This window comes from Lotus japonicus, chromosome 5 (genome assembly GCF_012489685.1).
Source record: "Lotus japonicus ecotype B-129 chromosome 5, LjGifu_v1.2".
Lineage (NCBI taxonomy): Eukaryota > Viridiplantae > Streptophyta > Magnoliopsida > Fabales > Fabaceae > Lotus > Lotus japonicus.
In genome coordinates, this window is record NC_080045.1 from 22,178,102 (window position 1) to 22,195,184 (window position 17,083).

Here is a 17,083-nt window from a genome sequence, read left to right on the forward strand (position 1 = left end):
CGTGCCAAACATAGCCAAAAGCTCCTGGATTGAACCTAAAAATATAACCCATGAAATGAAAATCGAAAAGGGAGACTTTGGTGAACTTATTAGCTAAATCATTGTCAAAAGGGACAAAGGCTGCTAATGGGTTATGGGGGAACACATATTTGGATATGGATCCTCTGCAGCAGTAAATCCCTCAATTTATCTCTTACAGCGTTTCTTGTCATACGATTCATCGAACAGTCCACATATTGCAAGGATTAAAAATGATTTAATCCAGTGAAAACAGCTGGCACGTGACCTTCTCCCTCCTCAATTCTCACATCCTCAACACCTCCCGTGTTCACTTTCCTCTTTCCAATTGACGCTTCCCCCAACTGTCAAAATCCTTCAAATTCATTACTTTCTTAACTGGGTTTTGTCTCCATCTAGTTTATTTTCACCAATTTAGGCGGAGTGCTTTGAATCTTGTGGATTTTTACGTAGGGTTAGAAAAGGAATTGAAGGGGCTCAGAAAGTAGTGGAGTTTCTTTCAGAGAAATTGGTTTCGCCAGAGACTGTGGTGACGAGCAGCGGCGGACCTTGACCTGCAGTACGACAGTAAAGAGGAGAAAAATAATGGTTACTGGGCTTCCTGCAATGCTTCACTTGTGTCACGTGCGTGTTTTAATTATTTTTTAATGCTTGCAAAATGTGGACCATTTGATGAATCACAAGGCTAGAAATTCTGCAGCAGAGAGATTGAGAGAGTTTACTGCTGCAGAGCATCCATACACCACATATTTATAGGCAACTGAATTCTATTTTAGGCAATTTCTATGCTTTGAAACAACAATTATAAAAACAAAACCAAAGAGCTTCAAAAGTATGGTAGTGTATCACCCAGAATTGGCAAGAGCTGATTGCAATATATCTTCAAGATACTTCTCAGCGGTAACATACTGCCTTTTCTTATCCTTAACTAGTGCAGTAGCCCGTGCAATGCACGGGCACAATTTTAACGGACAAAAATTTGATAGTTATTTGTTTTTAAGAATTAATTATTTAAAAAAAAACTTTATTTAATGTAAGGAAAGATTATGACAAAGAGACTTTATAATGATTAAAAATAATATAAAAAATTATGTTTAAATAATATTTTTTAATTATTAACGTATTTCTTTAAAAAACATTGATATTATTAAAAAATAGTTGAAGTGTTTGTTGAATTATGGAATGATTAAAAAAATAATGAAATTATTTTAAAAGGTCATTTTTCTTTTAGTAATTTAAATTTGAATGTTGATTTGTAGTTATGTAGAATCAACAACGTTATATTAGTAATTGACAATATCTAAATATTAATGAATTTGTTAGTCCACACTCCAACCAACATATTTTTACTACTTTTTAGTCCTGATGGTCCAAGAGACATACCATCCCCATTTTTCGACATTTTCATAACAATACTTTATAATATTTTTTTATGGTCCCCCTTCCAATTTTCATGTACTATTCGGTGTCTACCACTAACACCTCACCCCACTCATGACTCATCTCTCTTTTTAGCTTTTATTTTTTTCATTCCAATTAAAAGCCCACGCCCTCACACGATGGTCGACTGAGATTCACCATCCAAAATTGTTTCTGAAACTTGAAGGAGTCCTTCAAGATGAAGATGTCCACGGAAACCAGCCTCCGAGAGGCCAACGATGAAGACCGATCTAAGGACTCTTCCACTTGACACGTAGATTGGAGGATGTAATCGTGAACGTCGCTTTGGGGGATGGAGAAAAGAGACGGTGACAACGACCTATGACACGGTTTTGCTTTCACGATAATTTCCTTACGTGTATCCAAACATGTACATAGTCTTTTAGATTTTGGTCACCCATCTTGAAATCCTGCCTCAACCCCACCCCTAGTCATAACAAATTTTAGTTGAGAAAGCAAGGTGAATAACATTAGCATCTTCCATTATACAGACAACCATTGATAAATTAACTCATGATTTTTTCATTCCATCACCTTCAGGCAATAGAAAAAAAGAAATATATGAAGAGGGTAAGGAGTAGAAATCTCCATCAAAAACCAAAAAATCACGCAAAAAAATAAAAGAAGCGAGGGATTGCAGGAAGGATTATCTTCAACACTAAGTTACTAAGATTGACTTAAGCTGTAAATTAAAAAATGAGGACAATTGCAATTTACTCATGATTATCTAAAGACTCTTCCACTTGGCACATAGATTGGAGGATGTAATCACGAACATCGCTACCGGTGATGGAGAAAAGAGACGGTGGCAACGACTTATGACGCAGTTTTGCCTTCACTACAATTTCCTAGCGTGTATCCAAACACGTATATAGTCTTTTAGATTTTGGTCACCCTTCTTAAAATTCTGCCTCCACCCCGCCCCTAGTTATAACAATTTTTATTTGAGAAAGCAAGGTGAATAACATTAGCATTCTTCCATTTTGCAGACAACATAGATAAAATAAGTCATGATTTTCTTCATTCCATCACCTTCAGGAAGTAGAAAAAAAAAGAAATATAAGAAGAGGGTAAGGAGTAAAAATCTCCATAAAAAACAAAGTATATCACGCCAAAAAAAAGAGGGATCAGAGGAAGGATTATCATCAACATTAAGTTACTAAGAGCGACTTTACCCGTAAAGCAATGGGGAACGTTTCAATTTAAGTCATTAAAATGTATTTACATAGCAATATCAAGTTTCAACATAAACAAAGTGAGAGGAATAACCTGATAACTGGAGTAAAAACAATTGTATCCCCAACCTTCAAGATGATACACATGATAAAAATTAAACAACCTCTTCAAACCTGGTATCAATAAAGCACATTTTTTGGGAAAACCAAACAATTAAGAGAAGCATAATGCACCAACTCCATTAGAGAATATGATGAGGATGATTAGTCAAAGACACATAAGCATTTTAGGAAAGGGGTCAAATTTTTTAGAATCAATTTTCATGAAAATTTAAAACTGGAGGTGAAATTGAGAGATTTTAGAGAACATGAAGAAGTTTTAGAGAACATGAAGAAGTTTGGGGTCAAATTCAATTTTTTCAGTTTTGTAGATTTTTTTCTAAACATTATTTTCTTCAAAAGCACACACAAACATATAAACATTTTTTGGTAGATACAAACATATAAACAATGTATTTTTTTTAATATGTAATATTTTTTTATTAGTTGTTAAAATTAAAGTAAAATACTAATTTCTTGAACAATATATGCAGATCAATATATATTAGAAAAGAAGAACTTCTATCAGACTGATTTAGTGACGTGTCATTCTCACGTTAATTCTTAGTGACGTGTCATTCTCACGTTAATTCTCATAAAAAAAATTCACGTGTCATTCTCATATTAATTCTCATAAAAAAATACATTTTTAAATTTTAGATTTTATTAGGATTTAGGTTGTTTATTTCATGATTTTATCTTAATTTATCTTATTATTTATTTTTAGAGTATTAATTAATTTTTACGGTATTTTTGTTGAATTTTTGGATTTTTAATTAATTCAGGATTTTATGAGTTTTTATTGTGATTTGCTAGATTTTTGTAGTTTTTATCTATCTTTATTTATTATCTTTTTAAATTTTAGATTTGATTAGGATTTAGGTTGTTTGTTTCTTGATTTTATCTTAATTTATCTAAAAATCCTTAATTTAATAAAAATCCGAAAATTCAATAAAAATAACATAAAATTTAATTAATACTCTAAAAATAAACTTTTTCTTCACGTAAAAATTTATTTCCATAACAAATCTTGAAACCGAGTTTTTAAAGGTAATTTTAAATCTGATAAACTTTTTAATAAAATTTTAAAATATTTGCCTTAATTATTTAAGATTTATCCAGATTACTCATTACTAATACTGCATCTGTCATCTCCTCCCCTATATGCCTCTACTGTGAACCGGTTGACATGGAGGAAAAATTAATGTGATAATTGTGTAAGTGTTTGACATAAATGTTGTTGAGTAATTAGATTATTTTCCTCATCCTCTTTTGATATATTTGTTTCAATGTCCCTTATATGAATTTTGCAGTTGAAACTAATTCATCTTCTGCCCTTGGTTTTTTTTTTTCGAAAAGAAGGAGCTTGCGGTGTCTTCTTGTATGAGTCAAATCCCCATCTCGCGTTTCAAGGTATTCAGTTCTCTACTCTTTCTCTTCTTGCTTTGGATTATCAATATTTATTTGGGTTCTTATTTTCTGTTTTCATTTTATTTCTTTGTTCTTTTCTGAGTAGGAGGAAGAGAATCCTAACGAGAAGAAACTATAGGAACCCAATAATTGACAAGAGAAGAAAGAAGAATCTAAGTTCGCGTGAGTGGTGAGTTTTTTATTCAGGTTCGATGTGAGAACTTTTTATAAGCTTTTCCCCCTCTAGATTGTGATTACTTCATTGGTGAGATTCATGCTAGATTGTGGAGACCCCAAGTTACAAGTACTCAGAGCTGCTTGTTGATTTTCCCTATGACTTCAACTCAGATATTTGGTATCAAATATCTCTTTTATGTTTAATCATTCATAATATTTCTTTTCAAGTTGGTTATGATGCATGAAGGCTAATTAATTGATGTTCCTTCTCTTTTGAGTTAATTTGCTAGCCGAGATAAGATGAGAACGTTTTCTTTAGATTTCAGCTTCATTGATAGGTTGAACTTAGCTGTCATTGTTTATGCTTATTTTCTTATAAGTTTTTCTTTTCATTTGTGTATCAAGTTTTTCTTCACTGTTATGAGAAAATTATGCTACATTCTATGAGCATGTCTCCTCAATTGCGGTTGCTTTGCATTAAGGAAGTTGAGTCTGGTCAAGTATTGTGATAATTTTTAAATGCTATCATCATCATTGTCCTTGGGTTGGATCTTTGGTCTGCAAACTTTATTTTCGTGGTGAAAGAAAGTTTTGGGAGAATGGGAGATTGATCCCATCTCAAAGTCCAAAGAAAAGTTGTTATGGTATTTGTAGTGATTAGTTTCTTTTAGTTATAGAATATAGAAGGTTTTGTATCATATTTTATATTGAATCCAGACTTTTTGATTAAAAGACAAATTTTCAATGAACTGTGTTTTAGTGTCAGAATAACTTTGCTCTTTTCTTCCAAGTTTATTAGTCGGTGTTGCATCATAATATTAGGACAATCTAACTATTAAATGGTAGCTTAATGGTGTATATTATTTGACTTGAAAGTAGGGGCAGATGCATGAATTTCAGAAAGGGGGGACTAAGATATAAAGGAACATAATTTGTAAGAAAATTTCAATTTTTATCAACTAAAGAATGTGCAAAAAAAAAATATAAACAAAACAAGAATGAAGTAGCAGCCCAACCTAAGAAAAAACTCATTTGTTGAAGGCCAAAACTTAAAGGGGACATTTTACAAATAGTTGGTGTGCATAATTTTTATAACTTTTTTTTACAAGCAAAACACAAGAACCAATAATTTAATCTCATATAATCATACCGATTAACAAGGTTATTAAAACTGGACCGTTGATCAAATCGGTGAGGGAATTGGTTCACCGTTCATTAGATCAATTGTTCCATGCTAGAACATAGAGAGGGAAGGTAGTACCCAAAGTGTGAGGAAAGTGATGTGAATGCTTAGAGAGAGAAACTCTAACCGCTTAGAGAGAGAAAATATAACTGAATTTCAATGCTATTATTTCTCAAATGAGCTAAGAGTCCCTTACAATTGGTATTCCCCTCCTATTTATAGAGGTGGAGTTGGGCTTTGGCGCCTCTATCCTATCCACATGGGCCAGTTAGGCCTCGGAAAGGGAGGCCCAGGGTCATGGCGCGTTCCCCGCCCAAGGTCAGGTCTCCTGGGCGAAGGCCCCTGGGGTCTCGCCCAGTCCACAAGTCCACAAGACACCGAGCTCGAAGCATGAGAGCTAAGTGTGTCTTTAAGTAAGAAATAAGGCGAGATCCCTAAGGATATTGACTGAAACTTAAAAACTTAAAATCTAGAAGTGAAAAAAACAATGGCCAACATGGCCTAATAAATAAAGTCTTTTGCAATCAACACTTTGGACCTCTAACCGCGTCCTCTTCTTCCGGGCGACCCCAGTCCACAAGCAGGCTTGCGGTGGCGGCTGTTAGTCCGCCCGCCTCAGCATAGTTATGCACGTGCCTTGAATCGTGACACTCTGTCGCGTGTTGTGTCCATCCCATGCGCCGAGCCTTGAAGTGACGCTAAGGTAAGTGAATCCACAGAATCTCAACCGCTACCTTTGACATGTCCCTTCCAGTCACGTCACAACTTTGACAATTTGAATTTTAACCAATCAGCAGCAACCGTTGCAGCTTTCCCTCAATGCGGCACCCCCGTTTTTTCAAAATCTATGCCACGTCTCCTGAGGCAATCATTCCACCTTTGTCATGATGGGGCACGATTTCCCAACCGTTTCTTATCCTAACTTTTAAATTCAACATCTTTCTCTTACTTGCCACCTTTGAAACCCTTCACAGCCTTGCAAAGTTACCCAAGTTATTACCCCAGCATCTTCTCCTCTTCCGTCTCAGTTCCTTTCTGCAAAAGATGACTCCTCAACGCCGCACCAAAGGATCCTCTTGACTCCAAAGCCCCGCACAAACATCCCGCGCCCCGGCCACTCCTCCCCCGGCCGGGGGACTTCCCCTTAAAGAAAATGAGAAAAATGCCTTCTGGCACCAAGTCCTTTCCACCCTCCCTCCATCTGCCACCCGGGAACCCACTCTAAAAGCTATCTGCCAACCCTCTGAGTTGTCCACCGACAAATCCATCGCCGAGTTGGCCCACCGGGTCGGAGGGTTATGCCACGAAAAGTCCCTCGAAGATGTCCTTATCACCAGCCGGGGCTTGAGCATCTGTCGCCCTTGGAAGTGCCGCACACTCGAGCAAGGCGCGGAAGAGCCTCACTTCTTTTATGTTTATGAGTACTTCTTTCTTGATCTGGGGATCAAACTACCCTTCTCCCCTTTTCTTTGCCAGGTTTTGAGGGAGATCAACGTAGGCCCAAGCCAACTTCATCTGAACGCCTGGGCTTTCATTCGATGCTATGAGATTCTGTGTAACGCCGTCAACCTCGAAGCCAAAACCTCCCATTTCTTCTATTTCTACGGCGTGGAGCCAAGATCCTTGAAGGCCGAGACTCCCGGTTGGGTCTCTCTGAAGTCCCGAACGGGTCGGCAGCGTCTTCAACCTTATAAGAGCAATATCAAGATGGGGCCCGGGCGCCGATATTTTCTCATAATCGTGCACCCCTCCTACCCTTAAGCTTTCACACGCCGGGATGGGACTGCTTCATTCCCTTTTTATTGGACCGAGGATCCCCACGATGTTCCTCTGCCATCCGACGCATCACTGAATAATGAAGATAAAGCCATCCTCGGCTTCCTCGCCAGGTTCCCCATCCTTGAATGCTCCCAGTTGCTCGAAGCCGCTCGTGAAAACACACTCCACACCCTCCTAGAAGGGATTGACTTTACTGTGGCCGCACAGCGCGCCTTTACTGCCGATTCGCTCGAGTTTCCTCCTGTTTTCAATACCCAGGTGAGCAAGAGGAAACACGTCATCGTCGAGTCTGTCGCCGAGGTTGTCGTTCTCCCGCCGAAGAAGGTCAAAAGATCTTCTTCAATTAACCCTGCTCCAGGTGCCATTGGGTCTGATGAGGCTACACCGGGTTTCGCCCCATTGCCCACAACTGGCGATCTGGTTCCTGGATCCAATGATGATGTTGTTCCGCCTTCCCCCTCGAAGAGGTCCCAGAAATCCAAAAAAGTTATCCCCAATCCAGAGGGAAAATATGGGGTCGAGACTTCCTCACCTCAGAAGTTGAAAAAGAAGAAAAAGAAAGGTAAGAAACCTCCAGCTGGCGAAGCGTCTGCCCCACATCTGGCGGGCGAAGAGATTTCGAAGCCCTTGGGCGGGGCTGGGTCCTCGCCTTGCCCAGAGGGAGTTTCCGCTGGTCAACAACCTCTTGAAGATTCTCCTCAAATAGTTCCTTCCTCTGGTCAAGTCGGGGCGGACCCAGCTGGGATATCTCTCGCCCGACCGGTGAGCCCTCAGGACGGAGGTGCAAACCCCCAAGCGTCACCAGTCCTTTGCCCCCCAGTCCTGAAATCAACCATGCTACTACTGGCGATCAAACGGGATCTTCACAAAGCCAACAACCTTCCACCATCGACTTCATGTTGTCCAACGTCTTTCTCGGCAATATGAGAGCAACTGAGATTCCTGACCTTGACATCGCAGCGCAGGAAGCCCTCAACCATCTCTTGCGGGCGGGGTGTCTCTTCGCCCAACTATCCCAGGACTCAACTTCTTCCGCAGAAGTGGAGAAACTTCAACAAGAGGCTGAAGGTTACCGCGCGGCCACGCAGGAGGCTCATGATGAATAGGACAAGTTACTGACCCAGGTGGTAGCTCAAACGAGGAAACTGACTGACGTAGGCGTTGATATGAACTACCACGAGGAGGACCTGGCTGCTTGCAAAGAAAGGACAGATGATTTGGAGTTGGATTGGTATGAACTTCAGCAAGAGGTGAAGGCAAAAACAGAGACAATCAACGCTGGCAGGGCCGCTTGCATCGTCCAAGGCAAGGAGATCGTGTTCCTTCAAAGCGAGTTGGGTGCGACGAACGAGGCCCTGGCTGATGTGAGGTCACAACTTGAGTTAGAAAACCAGACCCTCGTGGATATGGACTCCAAAATCAAAACCTCTCAAGCCCAGTTGGTGGCTGATGTTGCTGCTGAGGTCGTGGAAGAACGTGGCCGCGGCTTCTTTCTCGCTAAGGCTCAGGTTCAACATATCTACCCAGGAATTAACCTTGATGGAATGGGAGCTTTCAAGAAGATTACCTAGCACGGGCTCATTGGCCTTGACGATCCTCCGGGCTTCACCGCCGAGCGTTTCGCCGCTGCTGAAATTGAGAGAGAGAAAATGTAAAAATAGCTATGTTAATTTTTTTTTTGACTCTCTTTATCATCTTTTGTAATTGATTAATGTTCTTATATTTTTCCTTAGTTTGAATTCATCTCGCGCTCGCTCGTTGCCATTTAGGCAACTTTTTAGGAATTTTCGCCTTACGCTCGCCCGTCGCCATTTAGGCACCTTTTTAGGAATTTTCGCCTTGCGTTTGTGTAGCGATTTTGAAGGTGTGCCGAAGAAACTAGTACTTTTGCTCATTTTGAGGCTTTTATTCACACCAATATTTCTCGTAAGAGCAGGTGTGGCCTTGGCGGTTTCATCCCGCCAAGGGCTTACACTGCTGGGGGCCCAATGGTCATATGGGTTTACCCAGACTTATGCCTAGTTTATTTTCTCGCCCATATTTCGGGGAGGCCTCGTATTCCCAAATTTCGGGGAGACTAAGGGGATAAGGGACCCACCCCATTTTGGGGATAAGTCGCTTTCCCGCACACATCGCCAACGAGAGGTCAACGCTTCGCGCCAGACTTTCCCGGAGCAATCCCCAGACATCAAGGTCGTGTTGGGATTACCACCTTCGGGGAATTTTTCCCACCGAGCGAACGTGACATGTTAGTTGAGCTGCTATTTGGATAGCACCGGTTCGCGCCGAACTTTCCCGTAGCAATCCCCAGACATCAAGGTCGTGTTGGGATTGCCACCTTCAGGGAATTTTTCCCACCATGCGACCGCATCTTTTGAATTAAGAGTATTGCTGGTGAATATCCTTTTTGCATTTCATCTGTAAAAGATTTTTGTACATTGAGGGATGCCTCATTAAAAAACTCCCGAGATGGAGAAAAAGAGTGCATCTTTATTTTTGTCCTATTCCTCCCAACGTTGTTCCTTAGCTGTATCCTCGCCCCGGTTGCCAGGCTGCGTTCTCGCCTCGGTTGCCAAACTCCCAAATCAAAGTATTATGCCCAACACCTCGCCTTTAGTGCCTGACGTACTCGCCACCCACTCCCTGTTGTCACGGAATTGCCTTTCCTGCCAGCTTGCCTCTAATTCACTTTCTCGTTCATTCCACTTGGCTTTTTTGTTCCCGAAGGTCATTGTTCTGTCCGATTTCCCTTGCTTTGCCTTAGCCTTTCCCTTGTTCTTTTTTGCGGTACATCAAGCATCTCTTCCCCGCCTTTTTCTTTTTCTGGGTCCGCCCGAGCACTTCCTTTCCCATTTGCTCGTAACCTTGGCGCTGAAAAACCTCTGAGTCCATTTCCTGGCTTATCGTCGCTTTCCCTTCCTGCTCGTTCGGTCCCTTGCTCGAAAGAGCTTGTGTCCTGAACCTCGGAAGTTCCCATAGTGTCGCATCTTTCGGACTCTAGCTGAAGAGGTCAAAATTATCCTCTACCAACTTCTCCAATCGCCGCTCCTGACCTGGCGTGAGCCTAGGCTTGATTGCCAGCACCCCCTGCTAAACTTATACCTTTCCAAGTCATCAATAATCCCAGCCCAGCGTTCCTCTGCCTGGATATCTATGAATTGCTCATTTCGCCCTGCCTTACCTTCTTGCTTAACCCGGCACTGACAGTCCCGTTGCCTCTTTACCTTCCTGTCGAGAATCTGTTTTGCCTCCTGCTTCCGCCTGCTCAACCTGTCTTGTTTGCCTTCCAGAATCTCAATCTCGTGGCACCGGTGTCCCTCGCCAGCTCCTTTTTTGCCGTACATGCTGAGGCAGTTGTTGTAACATTCTTTGGCTCGCCTTTGGTCTACTGCAATCTTTCCCACTCGTTCGCACATCACCGGATACTTGACCGCCAGATGGGCCGTGGAAATTATCGCACAAAGACGGTTAAGTGTATTCCTTCCTATAATGACATTGTATGAAGCTACGACCTGTATTACGAGGTATCTCACACGAAGGAGCTTGACATTCTCATCGATCCCAAAGATTGTATCCAAATCTATATATCCCCGCACCCAAACTTGCTCGTCTGAAAACCCCACCAGAGTTCCTGTATAAGGCATTAAATCTTTATTCGTTAATCCAAGCTGATCGAATGCATCTCCATAGATGATATCAGCAAAGCTGCCTTGGTCCAAAAGGACTCGGCGGACATTGAAACTGTTGATCCTGATCATGACGACTATAGGATCATCCTTGTGCGTTTTAACCCCCTCAAAGTCTGCCGTTGAAATTACTATGTCGGGATGCTGGAATCCAAAAGGAGTCTCGTATTGTTGCACCGATGTCACCGCCCTAGCGTGTCTTCTCCTTGCTGAGGCTGTTACACCACCCTCGCCGAAACCTCTTGCAATTGTATTTATCGTGCCAACCGGTGGCTCAAGATCCTTATTAAAGGTTTCCTCTGCTCCTTTCTTTCGTGTGGCCAGCGTCTCCTTTTTGTCAGTATTCGGCGTGTGGCGACGATCCTCCCGCCGACGGTCGTCTTGCTGGTGAGACCCCCTGTACCTGCTCCCCTGTTGTCGCTCTCCGTTCCAGCGATCACCGCGTTCATTCAGCTGCGACCGCCCTGCTCGGATGAGTCTCTCGATCTCATTCTTCAGAGTAAAGCAATCCCTCGTGTCATGTCATGCTGAGCGGTGATATTCACACCACTTGGTCTTGTCTGTCGTTGTCCGCGGCGGGTCAGCCCCTCTTTCGCCCTCTTCAACTGCGTGCGCTGCCTTAACTTCACGCAGCAGCTCTGTCAGGTGGGCGTTCAAGATTTTCCCCGCCTCCTCTCAGCGACGGGGGTCAAAGATTTTCCTTTTTGGGATACAAAGATTCCTTCGGCGCCCTTTCCCCTGTTCGAACCTTCCTATCCCGCCTTCTGCTTCCCTCTACCTTCTCCTTGCTCGGCTTATCTTCTGGTGACACATCCCTCTGGTTGCCATCCTTCTCTACCTTTGCGCGTCTCCGCTTAAAAGCGTCATCCTCCTCGTCAAGTATGTACGTGTTCGCCCGGGCTCGCACCTCCGCCATTGACTTGGCTGGCTTCTGACTCAATTTACTATTTAGCTTCCCTGGCTGCAATCCGTTTTTAAAGGCGCGGGCACAGGCATTTGGCTCGGATTCCTCTATCTTTACTGATGCAGTGCTGAACCGCTTCACGTACTGTTTCAAAGTCTCGCCCTCAAATTGACGCACGTTGTACAAATCTTCAATCGTCATCTGCTTAGTTTTACTCGCGAGAATTGGACAAGGAATTTGGATGAGAAGTCTCGAAAGTTCGTGATGGATCCTCGTGGTAGAGTCGTGAACCACGCCATTGTTGTGCCTTTGAACGTGGCTGGAAACATCCTACACTTGATCGCATCAGAAGCGGCGCTAATCACCATCTTTGTGTTAAAATACAGCAGGTGTTCCTTGGGATCAGCTTTTCCACTGTAGGTTTCCAGCACTATATTCTTCATATTGTCTGGAATGGCAACTTCTCTCACCGCCGCTGAAAACGGTTCGAACTCAGCCACAACCTCTGCCTCGCGCTCTCCCTCGTCTTGCTGCTCAAAACGATAATACTCTAGCTGCTCTTGGAGATACTCATTCCGTTGTCGTATATCGTCAATACTACTAATCAGACGTCTCCAATCTTGGCTGGAGATCGGTGCCTGAGTCTCTCCTCCTGACACTGTGCGTGACCTCTGCCAATCGGGCGAGGACGGCGGTGAAGGCAACGGAGGCGTCAGAGAAGGAGGAGGTGGAGGCGGAGCAGGAGGAGTCACCTGATCCGTCTCGTCACGTTTCACCTACGCACATCGCGGCCTGCCTCTGACGCGGCGCGTCGGAAAAACATGCCGATGTCCAGGATCTTCATCGCGTCGTCTGCGACGTGTTTCCATCGGAATTGGAGAATTTCTTAGGAAAAACTCGGAAACGGAAGAAACTGTACAGAAAATCAAGGAATCCTCTTCTGGATCACAATCTACGAAAAAATCGAGAGCAATTTCTTAGAAGAAAAAGCTTCACTCCACTGAATCGTGATCCACGTAGTCCGGGAAAAGAAATCTACCGTTCCCCACAGACGGCGCCAAATGTTCCGTGCTAGAACATAGAGAGGGAAGGTAGTACCCAAAGTGTGAGTAAAGTGATGTGAATGCTTAGAGAGAGAAACTCTAACCGCTTAGAGAGAGAAAATATAACTGAATTTCAATGCTATTATTTCTCAAATGAGCTAAGAGTCCCTTACAATTGGTATTCCCCTCCTATTTATAGAGGTGGAGTTGGGCTTTGGCGCCTCTATCCTATCTAAATGGGCCAGTTGGGCCTCGGGAAGGGAGGCCCAGGGTCATGGCGCGTTCCCCGCCAAGGTCAGGTCTCCTGGGCGAGGGCCCCTAGGGTCTCGCCCAGTCCATCAATCATAGTTGAATTGTGGTCTGACCGGTATAGCCGTTATAAATTAAATATATCATTTAAAAAAATTATATAGTAGATTACAAAAATTGATATTAAAGTATTACAAAATTTTAACTGAGAAGTTAAATTTATATTTACCTTAAATATCACAGATTCAAAATGATTTCAGATAGTTTTAGAGGATTGTTTAAAAATTAACACAAAAAAATGCTATCAAATGCTTCGTATAAGTTAAAACTATTCTTTTATATTTTTTATTACTATGTTGGAAAGAGGTGCAACTCTAATGTCAAAAAAAGTGCAACCCAGTAGCTTTCACGTCTAATAAAAAAGGCTCATATGTAACAAAACCCTAATATCTATTTCTAATTTCAATTGTTAGTGGATATCACAGAGGTTCAAAAGAATGTCTACTTAATCGGAAAGAGAAACACAAACAACATAGAGATCACTCCTTCCTCTATGCTCAACCTTCCCCTCCCTCCTCTCCTTCTCAAGTCTTACACCACTTCAAATTTTTTTCTTGAGACATTCCTATAATTCACGGGTGACTAAGCATGGACAAGTCACCCATGTGCCTCCGCCACTGCTTGAAAGTGAATTATGTCATGGAAAATCTATTTTCGCTTCCATGTAGGTAATTTATGACTTGTGCTGCATAAACTAATCTCAGTGTAACATTTAAAATTATGTATCGTACGACGACTAGAGAACTATTAATATATTCGCACACAAATAATTTCATGTGAAAACTAACATAAAAATTAATTTTAATATCATTTCAGTACTTTTTTTAGTTTTTAAAACCAACTTTAAATGTAAATATAATTAACTGTTTGATAATTTGATGATAAAAATATTTGTGCCGAGATTAGAAAATATTAGTACAGATATAATTTATATTTATTTATGTTTAAAGAATTAAAAGTTCATACAACGGGAACAAGCATGAAAAATTTAATAGAGAAATAAGTTTTGATATAATTTCTATACTATACAACACAATATCATGTTTTTATTTTTGGGCAACTTTCAATTTGATGATAAATTTTTTTGTGCGAAGATTAGAAAACATTAGTCCATATATAATTTATATTTATTTATGTTTAAAGAATTAAAAGTTCATACGAGGGGAACGAGCATAGAGAAATAAGTTTTGATATAATTTCTATGCAACATCTGAAAGCCAAAATAAGTCTTAATGATAATTTATCTTTTTTGCCACTTTATATTAGTTAATTCAGTATATGCTTACAAAGCACTAGAATTGAGTGTCTGAATTTATGCTCTTTAAATATCTACATCTTTATTATGATTGTTCTTACATTCTTAGTATCTTAAATTGTTTATAATTTAAAATATTGATTGATGTTTCAAATACAATAGACACATTTCCCGTGCAACGTGCGGGTAATAAACACTAGTTATATATATAATTATTTGGTATTGATTGTTTTTTATATTCCTTGATTAACTAATTTGAATTCAAATTTGATACTTATATAAATTATTTAATATTTATAAAGTAATTAAAATAAATTATAGAATATTTATATGTTGATATTTTCGTATTTCTAATTTTTTGTTATAATATTTGATATATTTAAAAAAGAGTTTCAAGTAATTAAATATTACATAAAAAATATATGCTTATAAAAAAACATTAAAAATATGAAATTTTATAATAATTAATTGAGGATATTAAACAGGGTGAGAGATTATCATATGCTTTTTTTTTTAATTTGCCGAGATGATCATATGTTGAAATAAAAAACGTGGGAGTGCTAAAATTAAAACTTTAATTAAAGGCTTAATCGTTGTTCCGTGCTAAAACATAGACAGGGAAGGTAGTACTCAAAGTGTGAGGAAAGTGATGTGAATGCTTAGAGAGAGAAACTCTAATCGCTTAGCGAGAGAAAATATAACTAAATTTCAATGCTATTATTTCTCAAATGAGCTAAGAGTCCTTTACAATTGGTATTCCCCTCCTATTTATAGAGGTGGAGTTGGGCTTTAGCGCCTCTAACCTATTCAAATGGGCCAGTTGGGCCTCGGGAAGGGAGGCCCAAGGTCATGGTGCATCCCCCGCCCAATGTCAGGTCTCCTGGGCGAGGGACCCTGGGGTCTCGCCCAATCCACAAATCCACAAGTCACCGAGCTCGAAGCATGAGAGCTAAGTGTGTCTTTAAGCAAGAAACAAGGCGAAAGCCCCAAGGATGACGACTAAAACTTAAAAACTTAAAATCTAGAAGTGAAAAACGATGGCCAACATGACCTGGTAAATAAAGCCCTTCGCAATTGACACTTTGGACCTTCAGCTGCGCCCTCTTCTTCCTGGTGAACACAGTCCACAGGCAAGCTTTTGGCGACGGCTACTAGTCCGCCCGACTCGGCATAGTTATGCACGCGCCCTAAATCGCGACGTTTTGTCATGTGTTGCATCCTTTCCACACGTCGCGCCTTGAAGCGACGCCAAGGTCAGTGAATCCATAGAATCTCAATTGCTACCTTTGACATGTCCCTTCCAATCACGTCACAACTTTGACAATTTGAATTTTAACCAATCGGCAGCACTGGCTGCAGCTTTTCATTTAATGCGTCTTTCTCACTCCCCAGAATTTTGCAACTGCAATCATGTCATTTCCTAACGTCATGAGGCACAACCTCTCTTTTTTCTCCACATCTCTCGGTAACCGTCCACAACTTCTTCCTACACGTTCCCTTCTGCACGTCACTCCCCGCTTATAACAACATTATCTCTCTAACCCCTTTCGTTCTTTTACGATTACGAACCTTTGCTTCTTCACCCTTACGCGAATTTGTCCAGTGTCAAAACTACCTTTATTCCTTGCAATCCCTCTGCAATGACTCCAAAGCGCCAGACCAAAAGTTCCAAACGTAATGTCGTCGCTGCAACCCTTCTCCGGTGCGTTTCTCCTGTTCTCCCGCCCCCTCCAGGAGGCGTTCCTCTTGAAGGAAAATACGTCATTGCCTTCCGAACGAGGACTTGGAAATCTTTAAGTGCTCCCGCAGCGAGGGCTTTGCCCGCCGGGACAATGCCTAACCAACGGTCAAGTTTGGAAAAAGAATCGTCCATTTGGGAGATTTCCACAGAATCCGGCGTATTTTGTCATGAGAAACCTCTTGACAAGCTTCTGTATGTCAGTGCTTGCTCACCCCTTGAACGCCCTTGGCTTCGTCCCAAAGACGACTTCGTGGGTGCTCCTCACTTCTTTCATGTGTATAGGTATATGTTCACAAATTTGAAGATTAAATTTCATTTTTCCCCTTTTATCTGCTCCGTTCTTCACAATATCAATGTGGCTCCTAGTCAACTTCATCCCAACAGTTGGGCATTCCTCCGGTGTTTCGAAATTCTCTGCGACGCGATTCACCAGGAACCTGAACCTTCGACCTTCTTTTATTTCTATCGCGTATCTGTCCAGCCCTCCCCGCAGCGCAGCTGGGTTTCCCTGGAAGCTAGGCCTGGTCGTCAACGCTTCAACCCTATCTGGCCTAGCATCACCGTCGATTTGGCCCGGAAATTCTTCAGGGTTGTGGTGTCCCACGAGTATCCTGAGGTTTTCACACACAGGGATGGCACCGCTCGATTTCCTTTCTACAGGACTCAGGGCGCGCGCCAAATAATCGACTCGTCTGAGGACTCCCTCACTTCTGAACACAAGGCTGTCATCGACTTTCTGGCCCGTCTCGCCGTTTCAGACTGCTCTCGCGTGATTGGTATATCTTCCTCTTCCACCCCTCTCTTTCTTTCTATTTTCTACCAGCTTACCCTTCCCTCTTTTTTTTTTAGGACAAACTCACCGCG

At 41.5% G+C, this 17,083-nt stretch overlaps 1 protein-coding gene across 1 annotated transcript in view; it reads right to left on the bottom strand.

Annotated features, from left to right (window-relative positions):
- Positions 1–863: 863 nt before the first annotated feature.
- The window catches only part of LOC130719314 (AUGMIN subunit 1), a 54,187-nt gene continuing 37,967 nt past the window's right edge, over positions 864–17,083 (bottom strand). Inside the window, exon 3 of the mRNA XM_057569937.1 lies at positions 864–946. Within this exon, the coding sequence (XP_057425920.1) occupies positions 864–946 (83 nt within the window). The remainder of the gene's footprint in view (positions 947–17,083) is intronic.